Genomic DNA, 12,955 nt, shown 5'->3' with positions numbered 1-12,955 from the left:
GCAGTAAGATTCCAAGTCAAGAACATTCTGGAAAAGACAACATTACAGATGCACTAGAGAACTGATGGTGCCAGGGACTCAAGGAGCAGAGAGGGAGGGAGCAATGAGGAGGAGTGATGAACAGGGGGAACACAGGATTCCCAGAGCAGTGAAACTCTTCTGTATGACATTATCTTGTAAACTACGTGACACACCATCACATCACACAGACGAGGAACCCTAAGGTAAAGGATAAACTTTGGCTTATCATAATGTGTTGCTTCATCCATTCTCTTTATCAAATGTTCAACCCTGGTTTAGTAACTAACAAACACCCTACACCAATGCAATATGTTGAAAACAGTGGAGACTATCAGCTGGAGAGAAGGGGTATTCCATACTATGAGTAATGGCACATTTAATAGTCACCTTGATTGGATTAAAGATACTGATGATTAATAGGATTCTGGGTGTGTGAATGAGGGTGTGTCTACAAATGATTGGCATGTGGAACAGTGTACCAAATTGGAGAACATCCTTATGCTAGGCAGCACCATCCAATAAGACACTGTCTTGGGTGGAACAAAAGTTGGAAGAGGAAGGAAGCAGCAGAAGAGCAAGCTCCTTTCTTCTCAATGGGTTCTTGATTGCTACTGCAATGGCCTGAGGATATCAGAGTCTGCCTTCTTCACTCTCCCAAAGTGGACTCTGCCTGTGATTCTCCAGGGAGGTTCCAGAACCTTTGGTGTGGACTAGGGCAGCACCATTGATCCCTCTTGTTCTGAGGCCTCAGCCTCTTGGACTCTGCAGCTACTACTTCTCAAGCTCTCCAGCTGCAGATGGCCACTGTGGACATCCAGCTTCAGGTCAAGTAGGCGAATCTAATGAATCCCCTTTGATAATCATGATTCCTCTTGACAACACTGACTAATAAACTATGTAAGCCTAAAATTGCTCATAAAAATAAAATTTATCTAATAAAGAAGTAAATAAACTACCAAGCCATGAAGTTTCACAAATATATACATAAGAAATAATAGTATATGCTAAATACCATTTTCATAATAATGCAAGAATAAAGCAAAGAGGAAGAGTCATAGGTACAAATTTCAAAACTATGGACAAGAGCTAAGAAACTGATTTTCAATACTATTTCTATCTGGAAATAAGTTGGATAACAAGTCTTCAAAAGTCATTCCAGGGGCTGAGGTTGTGGTTCAGCGGTAGAGCACTCAACTCGGACATGCATTACCCTGGGTTCAATCCTCAGCACCACACAAAAATGATAACTAAAATAAAGGTATTGTGTCCAACTACAAATAAAAAATAAATATTTTTTTAAAAAGTCATTCCAACTGCTGCTGTGGTGGTGTGCACCTGTAATTTAGCCACTACATAAGTCAAGGCAGGGAAATAGCAAGTCGGAGGCCAGTCTCAGCAACTTTTCAAGATAGTCAGAAATTTAATGAAACTGGTCTTCATCAAAACTTAAAAGGGGGTCTGGGATTGTAGCTGAGGGGCAGAGCACTTGCTAGCATGTTTGAGGTACTGGATATGATTTCAGCACCACAGAAAAATAAACAAACAAAATAAATGTATTCTGTCCATCTACAACTATACAAAATATTTAAAAAGAAAAGAAAAAGAAATAATAAATACATAAGAAGAAGGGCTGAGGATGTGCTCAGTGGTCAAGTGCCTGTAGGTTTACTCCCCAGTAAAACACCTGCCCACCTCCAGAATGCAGCTCACAAATTGAAATTCATTTCTGGAGGAGAACTAAGCATGAGCAATTCCATGGCGTCAATCCCCAGCACTCAATAAGCAAGCAAATAAATAAACAGCAGTCTACAATACTAATTCTCTTGGGCTGGAGAGTAGCTCGGTAGTAGAAAACTTGCCAAGCATGTATGTGGCCTTCCCTCGGATCAATCTCCAGCAGTCCACCACACACACACACACACACACACACACACACACGCACACACAAAGAAAAAAAAAAGAAATACATGTAATGAGAGATAAAATGAGATTGTGTGGTCTGAGAGTTATACGAGGGTCTCAGTATTACAATGTGAACTTCTGAGTCCCTCCTCTTACATGAAGAGTATAAAACCCTAAAACCACCTGAAGTCAGGGTTCAGGGTATTGATTGATTGATTGATTACAGCAAAAGCTGTGCCCTCTGAGACTGGCTGCAGCCAGATAAAACTGTTTCTGGCTATCTTCAGACCCTTTGCCTCCTTTGTCCCCATTATTACCCTGTGCACTTAAGTGACTACACGACTGGGGTGACTCTACATCATGGACTATCACAAAAGGGAGCAGTTATCCTCTATTGATGTAGCCCAGGATTCCATATCCCTGGGATCTATAAACAACCTCCTTATTCCCTTTAAGGCAGTTATTTTGAGCAAACACAAGGAAGTGGTAAGTGATTATTCTTTCCCCTCAAGTATAATATTAACAAATGGAAAACACATGCTTTCAAAAGTGTCCTTCTTGCCAGGGACAGTGGCACAGGACTGTCATTCCAGATACGTGGGAGGCTGAAGCAGAAGGATCGCAAGTTATGGCTGCGGAGGGAGGGAGGAAGATTCTTTCCAATATTTCACTAGATGAAAAGTGACAATGAGCGGACGGTGTCCATTTGGACCGAGTGGGAAGAACGAACCTCTGGCCGAGCTGTGAGGTGGAGGGAAGGTGGGTTTTAGAGGCAGGAGGCGCCTGCAATTTGGGGGACCTACAGCAGCCTCCGGAGGAGCTTCCCTGGGAGAAGGAGGGTGCATTTGTGGCCCTGCTTCCTCCACGTTGGGAAGCGTGGGTCGGGCCACCAGTAGGGAGCAAAGGGGACACCGGGGACCTGAGCCGCCCTTCCAAACCCAGGGAACCAGGGGACAGGGCCCAGGGCCACCCGCCAGCGGGGACTCTACCGCGATCAGCCGCTCACCTGCGCGCAAGCCCCAAGGAAGGTGCTGACTGTGCGCCTTCAGCCCTGGTCGCAAACTCACCATTTTGGCTTCCGTGGTGACCCGGGGTCCTCTGAGGAACCTCCAGTCACCCGAGATCGCGGGGTTCACAGGGAGCGAGAGTCACCTGCGGTCCCTGAGGAGAGAACTCAGGTGCCAGAGAAGGAGTAGCCCTGTCGCTGAGGAAGAAAAGCCACGAGATTGCGGAAGCCCGCGCTCCCCCTTCCTCTGCGCACTGATTGGACAGTTCCTCCCAGCGTCCTAAATAGAAGACCTCCAGGCCCGCCTCTGCATCGTGACTGACAGCTAACGTCGTCCAATCACTGGCTGAAATTGGGTTAGTGACAGATTCCTGGCTCCAGCCCTTTTCAGACGGAGCTTCCCCAGGGGCCGTCGCTAGACCCCTCCCCGGGCCTGAGTGGGGCCTGAGTTGCCCGGTGCCCCTCTGCTCTGGGGATCCCAAGGCTGCGGTTGGCTCTGCTGCAGGATCTTGTCCCCGGACCAGGGTCCACAATCCATCCTAACCTCTGGCTTGCATTTCCACCCGGATCCCACCCGCCCTGCAGGCTAAATTCAATTAACCTGCAAACTCTGGCCTGGGCGGTGCCCTAGGGGACAGGTTCTCCTTTCTGGCTGCCCAGCGAGTTTGTGGCTTCTGGAGCTTTTTAACTGGGTGGGGCTTGAGTTCGGTGGAGGGGTTCATTTTTTATTCCCACTGTTATCCTAGATTCCTGGGACCCCATAGACCTCCAGGAGCCGAATCTGATGCAATCACACAGGAGTCTTTACTGCAAGCTCGAGCCTGGACTCACAACCCTTTCCAAGACAGCGGTCCCGGGAGTAAGTCCTGATTTTTTGTTCAGTGAGATTTTATAGGTTTGGGGGGAGATACTCTACATGTCACAACATCACACTCAAAGAATTTCACACCATGGGAAAATCAAACAACAACTCTCAACATTGATTAGCACATTCCCTGGTGGGAACAAGTTGGGTAGGGGGGATTGGTGAGTTCATGAGGTGGGGCCAAGACGAGTTGCAAGAGAGTGCAGCACCAAACTACATGGTATCCTTACATGTTATGGATCACTGAGACTACTGGGGAAGGGGGGTCACCTGGCATTCCAGTTATATTCCCTGTCTTTTTTTTTTTAAAGAGAGAGAGAGGGAGAGAGAGAGAGAATTTTAATATTTATTTTTTGGTTTTTCGGCGGACACAACATCTTTGTTGGTATGTGGTGCTGAGGATCGAACCCGGGCCCCACGCATGCCAGGCCAGCGCGCTACCGCTTGAGCCACATCCCCAGCCCTATATTCCCTGTCTTTAGCTGATTGGTGGTTGCTAATCGGTTGCTATGGGTTTCAGGGTCAAGGTGTAGGCCACAAACACGGTTTGGACTTTCCAGGAAGTAGCATTGCTGAGTCAGAGACACCTGGCACTGCAGATCTCTCCTGTTATTTATAGACAAACAACTCAGCACAGAGCTTGCTCCGTGCCTAGGAATGCTGTGTGGATTTTCCAAGATCAAGAGTCACACCTTCCTTGGACAGGTCCTGCTCTGAGGTAGAGGCTATTTAAAAAAAAAAAAAAAAATGAAGTCACATCAGTTTCTCACCAGGAAGAATCTTGGGATAGCATAACCCGCCTCAGAGAATCAGTGAGTGTTCAGCTCCACCAGGCTCTGCCTTTGGAATCTGTAGGGTGCTGGACTCCAGGCTCCATGGATGCACTCAGGGCCTGGGGTATCTGCATGCTAAGCCAAGGGGACCCGATTCCAAGTGTCTTCTTACTGGGGACCTGCGTGATGGTGCTCTCGGCAGGACCCTGCTTTTTCTGCTGAGACAGATAATCTGTTTTCACTATTCCAAATCAGTTCTGTATTTTTACCAAAGAAAACTAGAGTTTCCTGTATTGCCAGGCTCCCTTAAATCCTTGGGGAGTGAGTATTGATTGAAAATGCATGCAGGAGGCTCACCCCCCTCAACTCAGAGTTGGAATCACCATGAGAGGGTGCTGGAGGTGGAGAAAAGGTCTTTGTTTTAAGTTGGAAATTTGAATATTCATGTTTCCATAGGGGCCTGGACGGATGTCTGTCTGAGCATCCTACTCTGCCCTGGTGCACCTCCACATCAAAGGCACAGCTGAACAGATCCCGGCCCTGTCTGGCTCCTGGTCGACCCTGAGTCCCTTTAGCTCACATCTTCCTTCACTATGCTCTTTTTAGAGAAACACAGCTTATTTTATAAAGATTCTTAGAGATCAAAATTAGTTTAAAATTTTCTTTCACTCCAGTCAAAATGGCAGCTTTTAAGAACACAAAACACATTATGTGTTGACAAGGATCTGGGGAAAAAGGGACACTCATACATTGCTGGAGGGAGAGCAGGTTGGTGCAATCAATATGGATAACTCTATGGAGATTCCTTGTCAAACTGGGAATGGAGCCACCATTTGAACCAGTTATCCCACTCCCGGGTTTACACACAAAGGATTTTAAAACATTATATTAGAGTGACACAGCCATATCAATGTTTATAGCAGCAAAATGATAATAGCTAATTTGTAAAACCAGGCTAGATGCTCTTCAATAGATGAGTGGATTAAGAAACTGTGGTATATATACACAATGGAATATTATTCAGCATAAAAAGAGAATAAAATTAGGACATTTGCAGATAGATGGGTGCAGATGGAGAATATTATGCTAAATGAAGTAAGCCAATTTCCCAAAAAAGCAAAAGTCAGATGTTTTTTTTTTATATCAGAATGCTGATCCACAAAGGGGATGGGGGGAGCATGGGAGGAATAGCAGAACTTTAGATAAGACAAAGGGGATACATGGAAAAAGAAGGGGCATGTGGGTAAGAAAGATGGTGAAATGAGATGGGCATCATTACCCTAAGGACATGTATAAAGACACAAATGATGTGACACTACTTTATGTACAATCAGAGCCATGAAAAATTGTACTCAATGTGTACTAGGAACTGAAATACATTCTGCTGTGATATATAACAAAGCAGAATGAATAAATAATTTTTAAAAATGTCCTAGGAACTTAAACTTGGAGGCTTTAAAATATTTATTTAAGGCTCTGTGTAAATGACATTCTAGTTAGCTTCAATATTCTATTTTAAAAATTCCCTGTTCCTTCCAGTTCATTGGTGAGAAACTGAAATCCACAATACCGCTGGTCCTTTAGCCTCTCGAAAGCACCTCTGGTCCTTTAGCCTCTCAACAATCTCATGAACAAATTTTCTTTCTTTGCATATTATGAATAGTAAAATATCTTGACAACCTTGCCATGGTCTCAGAACTCCTTTAATATTGTCATGCCTGACATCAGATGGTAAACACTTTATACTGATTACATTAATAATTTATTTCCTGTCTTCTACTACTATTATTGCTCAGTGTTCAATCTCCTTTATCAATTTTTCTTTTAATTTCACTTTTTTTTCTGCTTGTAGATTGTGTTTTTGGATATGTCCTCACTGTGATGATTTAGCCCTTCTGTTTGGATTATAGGTATCTTTGTCTGCTACAGAGATACAAATGAGCAGAGTAGGTTGGGAAATGCTGGCATTCCAGGTTACACTCACCTCCTGGATGAATAACTCAGGGTCAATGAGGTTGGAGTTTTTAGAAAAAGAGCTTAGGTAAAGCCCCTTCCCAATTAGCCACAGAAAAAAGGGGTGGTCTAGTGACCAGGGTCCAATTTACCTGGGCCATGGCACTCTCGATGGTTAGAGCTCTGCATAAAAGTAGAAAAAAGACTTGCACAGGAGAATTAGAACCACGACCCTGGCTTTCTCCAATATTTTTCGCCTGGTGAATTAGTCCTTTCATATCCCCCATGTGATCCTGTGACAGTTCTCTTTCTGGGGTCCTCATGTCCTCTTGCATTTTTGTGTCCTCTCTTTTATATTGTGCAGGAGGCCATCGTGTTGGGTAGGCATTTAGGGTCAGATGGGGCTGTAGATTTTTTTCTGGGAAGACACAAGCAAACACCCTATCTATCTTCATGAGTGGTGAAGGCTCCTACCAATGATTGGTAAAGGAGTCTTTATATTGTATTAAGGGTTAATGAGGGGCTGGGGATGTGGCTCAAGTGGTAGCGTGCTCCCCTGGCATGCGTGCGGCGTGGGTTCAATCCTCAGCACCACATACAAACAAAGATGTTGTGTCTGCCGAGAACTAAAAAATAAATATTAAAAAAAGGGGTTAATGAGAAGGCCCAATCAACGGGCCAATATTTGAAGCTAGGTGTGCAGTCATCACCTTTAGGCACTGTTAATAAATTCGGAGTAAAGAGGATAGTCTTGAGAATACCATGTGGAGATGGTGAGGAGGTGTTGTCTCCCTCCTTTTGTTTTCATATGGCAGCCTTCAGCTCTTTGTGGGCTCTTTTCACTATTCCTTGCTACTGAGGGCTGTAAGGAATACTAGTGGTATGTTTAATATTCCACTCTGCACAGAAATCCTTAAAGGCCTTGCTGGTAAATGCGAGCCATTGTCTGGTTTTATTTGGGAAGGTCCTCTCTTGGGTGTAAAACAGTGCAAGAGGTGAGAACAGACTTGTGAGAAGCTGGTTTTCTCTCTTGTTCCTGTGAGAACCTATGAATACTGTTGATGAGTTTGTATTTAAATTTACATCCAAGAGTATACCTTAGAGGTGAAAAATTTGCCTCATAGGTGCACATCTGTGGTTTGGATACTCAATACTGCCAAATATCAATATGTGTGTGCGTGTTGCTTCTTTTTGAAGTTTAAAAACCTGGAAGATAGAAATTTCATTTATACTAAGAATTACATGTTATTAGAACATAAATTACTTTTGGAGAATTGTGAATTTTGCATAATAAAATGTTTATTTTTCAATGATTCATCAGAAATTTATACCAAACCTTTTTCCAGTTAGAAATATTCTAGAAAACCTTGGTAAAATAATCTATTTTTTCTCAAATTAAATATTTTTAAGATCATCTTGTAATATGTGCTAAGTGTGACTGAAAATCTTAGTGTATAAGTGTTCACTTTCCCTCACTCATTTCAATAAAAGTATGAGAAGTGGCAGGTAGAATGTAAAGCGTCATTTGACATACAGTGTGAATATGCAGGGAGCAATGGCTATGCGGAATGTTACTGGATTGTGTGCAGAGCATGGGGAGGATGGTAGTAGGTCCTCCGTGTATCTAATGTGGCTCATCAGACTGAACCATAGCCTGTCCATATTATATCGTACCTGCCCTCACCCTTAACCTCTGCTGGCAACTCTGAGTCCTCATTGATGTTCATTCGCTTAGCATTCAGCCTTCACAAAAAAGCATTAGTTTGAAATGTGACATCAAAAAAGGAAGAGTTTAATATTTCTAATGAGTTCTCTGGTGAATTCTGTAATGATTTTTCTAAATTGAAAGAAAGATAATTGATAATGGTTAAATTATACAATGTGGGAAAGAAAACACAAAACGTACTGCTATTGATTAGATCCATTACTCAACAAAATTTCTTTTCCTGTTTTGGATGTGCATGAATAATAAATTAACAATATTAGAAGACAAATTGATTATATTGAAATTGTTATGCTGAATGCCAATCCAGGTAGACAATTTCCAATCTTGTTTCAGCAAGAGCAAGAAAAAAAAAATCATCTCTATGATAGTACATTAGCAGAAAATACACATATTTATATGTAGTGGACAATACACAATTAAAGTCTTATTTCAAATTACACATGTTATAAGACAATTTTGTACAGACCTGAAAAGTGTATTTATATTCTAGATTGTTTGTGTCTCTACATTCTTGGTGTGAAGTAATATTTTCAGTTACTATGCATTGTTGAATGGACTTGTAGCTAAGTCCCGGGGAAAGAGGCAGAAAATTTATCTACATTACACACACCAGACCCTCTTGGTCCATCTGCTCAGGGACCCAACCCCTCTTTGTTCCTAAGGTTGTAGAAGATGGAGTTGAGCATTGAGGTGAGGTGGTAGAAAAGACAGCCAGAACCTTGTCCTCTGCTGTAGACCAGAGGGATCTTGGCTGTGGGTAAGTGTAAGCAAAGGGTGCACAGTGAAGTGGGGTGCTGCAGGAGGAGTAGGCCTTTTCCTCTGCCCTGAGGGCATACAACACAGAGAAAGAAAGACTTGACCACAAGAAATGATTCCAGTTAATGCAAACCTAAGGAAAAGGTAATGCTCACAAACACTGTGTTCTCCTGGACCCAGATGTTCATAAAAACTAGGGCCAAAATGATGGAGACATAGCAGAAAAAAATGATTGATGGCCCTAAATCAGCAGTAAGAGATAGAAATGGAGTGTATATGTGATGGGAGCACAGGAGTTGATAAAGCCCTTTTTAAAGAACTATTATCACAAGGCACCATGGCACATGCCTGTAATCCCTGTAATCCCTAAAGAAGATGAGACAAAAGTATCAAGTTCACAGCCAGCCTCCACAAAAGTGAGGCACTTAGAAACTCAGTGAGACTCTGTCTCTCGTTAAAATATAAAATTGTGCTGGGGATGTGGCTCAGTGGACAAGTGCCCATGAGTTCAATCCCCAGTACCAAAACAAACAAACGAACAAATAACACAGATATCAGGAATAGTGTATCTCTACTTATTAAACAAAGAAAGGAGAAACTGAACTTCACATTCACTGAACTAGGAAAGAAAACGCCACCTTAGGGACATGTGTGGAGATGTAACTTACATCAATGAGGGACATCCAACTAAGCAGGGAATAGAGGAACGTGTGGAGGAGGACATCCAGGAGGGTGAGAAGGATCATGGATAGGTTGTCAATTAGAGCCCTTAGGAAGATGAGAGCAATGCAAATGAAGAGGAAAGACTAAATCCATTTTTATATTTTTATTATTTGGTACTGGGGATTAAGCCCAGGGGTGCAAAACCACTGAGCAACACCCGCAGACCTTTTAATTTTTATTTTGACATTGGGTCTTGCTATGTTGTTTAAGGCCTCACTAAGGGGATGAGCAAAACTTTGTCATCCTCCTCCCTCAGCCTCCTGGTCCACTGGAGTTCTAAGTGTGTGACACTGTGCCCCACAAGACTAACTCTCTATGATGGAAACAATTCCAACAAGATAAAATCAATGGACACTTGATCATAATTTGCCACAGAGCTTTATAAGAGTTCACCTTGGTATGAGAAACAAGAATCAGTGTGTTGAGTAATGATTATTAAGTCAATTTGGAAAATTTTTTTCTGCAATCAGGATGTATGTTATTCATTAAATATGTGCATCTTAAATTAAGTACCAGGTTTTTTTGTATTTGTCAAAAAGAAATCTCATGTTCTTCTTCAAAAATTAATATTTTCTGAGACTAATTATGACGAACATGTTTTCTAAGAAACTTAAAAATTTAGTGAACCATAACATTTGTTACAACTTCAGTAGAATATGAACCTCTTGTATATCCACTAATGCATTTATAAATTAGTATAAGGAATTATTTTTCCAGGATATAGGCATAGAAAATTCATTTAAATTCATCCAATAGTGGTCCATATTACAAAATGTTTTAAAATCATCACAGCATCGTTCATTTCTTCTATATTTATTTTTAAGGCTTACTTCAAAAATTTCTTTGTTTTATTAGGTAAGAAAATGTTTTTTATCTTCTTTAATATTCTTTGTACAACATTCCCAGGTGTCGCATATCTTAAGTCAGGGAACATCATTTTTTCTCTGTTCTAAAACTCACAGTGAATTCTTATTGCCAAGACCTCACATACGAAGTCACAGAAATTCATACTCTGAATTTTCACTGTTCACTTCCACCCAGTCTCTTTTTGGTTTTCATCCAATCTCCAGAGTTCAGTAAAATGTCATTCCCATATCTGACATCTATGCCTTTGTTCACTGCAGCTTCCCAGCTGTGCCGAAGCTCTTCACAAATAGCATTTGTGGTATGTCTCTGTGCTTCTGGGATGCTTATGCACCAAACTCATAGCTTTATGGACTCTTTAAAAAATGAATTTGAACACAAGGTTTTTCATTTGGATCTGTGGAAGTGGAAGGAGGAGCTGTCATCCTGAGAATATGCACATCAGAAGAGTATAGAAGATTCCAGTCTTGATGAAGTTCATCATTGGACAATTTTGAGAAGTACCACCAATAATTCTGTGCTTTTTAGGCTTATATAGTATATTAGAGCCAAAGTTCACTAGACTTGAGGAAAGCTCACATGATGAAACATTAAGATCCACACAAGTAGTATTATGTGTGCACACATGAATGAGAAAGAGCAACTAGAAAATGAACAAAGAACTTGAAGACTAAATCTCTCCAAGAAGGATATCCAAATGCATAATAAACACATTAAAACATATCCTGCACCCGTACTCATCAGTGAAATGTGGATCAAATTCACAATGAGAAGCCATTTCACATCCACAAGAAAAAAACTTATTCAAAAATAAATGACAAAATGTGCATAGAACTTGAAGCTTTGCTGAGTTTTTTGGAAATTTGAAATAGTGATGTCAATGTGTTAAGCAGTACAGTGATTCCTCAAAACAATAATCTTTTTTTTTAAAGAGAGAGTGAGAGAGGAGAGAGAGAGAGAGAGAGAATTTTTACTATTTATTTTTAGTTCTCGGCAGACACAACATCTTTGTTGGTATGTGGTGCTGAGGATCGAACCTGGGCCGCACGTATGCGAGGCGTGCGCGCTACCGCTTGAGCCACATCTCCAGCCCAACAATAATCTTTGACTTAATAAATAATCCAGTATTTTCACCAGTGGGGTGCGTACACACATACACACACACACACACACACACACACACACACACGCACAAATAGTAATGATAAATAAATAAAGGTAAAACAGCTATCTGTGTGCCACATCCATCCTGAGGTGAATGACAAAATGTGATACATATACACAATGATAAACTAACTGTGGAGACAAAAATGTACACAGAAACATAGGCCACAATAACAATGAACATTGAAGAGATTATACTTCATGACCGAAGCCAGTCATGAACTAGCCACAGGAATTGGAGTGAAAGTTGCCTGGGACTAAGGGAAGGGGAGAGAGTGTTTCATGAGTTTTACTTTGGACAGATTAAAAACCTCTGAAGATGCATGCAGTGATGGTCATACATCAATGTGAATGCTCTCAATATCACAAATTTATGCACTTAAAAATGGTTGAAAATTTTCACTATATATATATCTTTACCTTAATGTAAAACCAAAACTTTTAAATGAACTTCAGTTATGTCAAATTTGGATAGACAATTGTATTGTAAAACAATTTAGGTAAAATTCTGAGTATTTATAAAGCAATTGATATTTAATGATGGCATGAATTTGGATAATTAGTAAAAGAAAAAAAATTGAGAAAAGTAAATTATTTTTAAATATAATTTCAAATCAACATGAAAAAAGATCAGATTGATAACCTCATGTACCATGATGCTTCAGTAACTTAGTTATTAGCAAGTAAAAACACACTATTTACAACCAAATAATACTACAATAATATCTATCATTTTCTTTTTCTGTAGGACTGTCAATGACTCACCTACCATGAGATGGACATAATTATTCTGATTTAAAATTTTGGAAGGGGCTGGGGATGTGGCTCAAGCGGTAGCGCGCTCGCCTATAGTGCGTGCGGCCAGGGTTCGTTCCTCAGCACCACATACAAAGATATTGTGTCAACCAAGAACTAAGAAAAAATAAATAAATATTTTTTAAAAATTCTCTCTCTCTCTGTCCCTCTTACTCTCTCTTTAAAAAAAAATAAAATAAAATAAAATTTGGGAAAAAGAGAGAAGAGAGATAATGAATGACACATAAATCAGTTATGTTTTCTTGGGTGTCAAAAAAGCCACCACAGCATGTGCTTTATTACCTGTGTTCCAGTCTTCTAACATTGTAACACCTATCTATAATGTTATATTTATAAAACAGAGTCTGCACCTCACATGGAAGCAGCCTTAACCATCATGAATTTGT

The 12,955-nt window shown here is 41.0% G+C and overlaps 1 protein-coding gene across 8 annotated transcripts in view; it reads right to left on the bottom strand.

Annotated features, from left to right (window-relative positions):
• LOC308639067 (zinc finger protein 124-like) overlaps nucleotides 1-3,156 on the bottom strand; it is a 216,794-nt gene extending 213,638 nt beyond the window's left edge. For 4 of the 8 annotated variants that reach the window (XM_081277044.1, XM_081277043.1, XM_081277050.1 and 1 more), the window contains exon 1: nucleotides 2,913-3,156. In XM_081277044.1, coding sequence (XP_081133170.1) covers nucleotides 2,913-2,993 — 81 coding nt within the window. In that variant the 5' untranslated portion in view covers nucleotides 2,994-3,156. The remainder of the gene's footprint in view (nucleotides 1-2,912) is intronic. The other 4 variants (XR_014019968.1, XM_081277046.1, XM_081277048.1 and 1 more) reach the window with 2 other exon arrangements.
• Between the last annotated feature and the right edge of the window lie 9,799 nt (nucleotides 3,157-12,955).

The sequence above is a fragment of the Spermophilus citellus genome (assembly GCF_964194105.1).
Source record: "Spermophilus citellus genome assembly, chromosome: X".
NCBI classification, from domain to species: domain Eukaryota; kingdom Metazoa; phylum Chordata; class Mammalia; order Rodentia; family Sciuridae; genus Spermophilus; species Spermophilus citellus.
The sequence above is the reverse complement of the archived record's forward strand: the minus strand, read 5'-3'. Positions and strand labels throughout refer to the sequence as shown.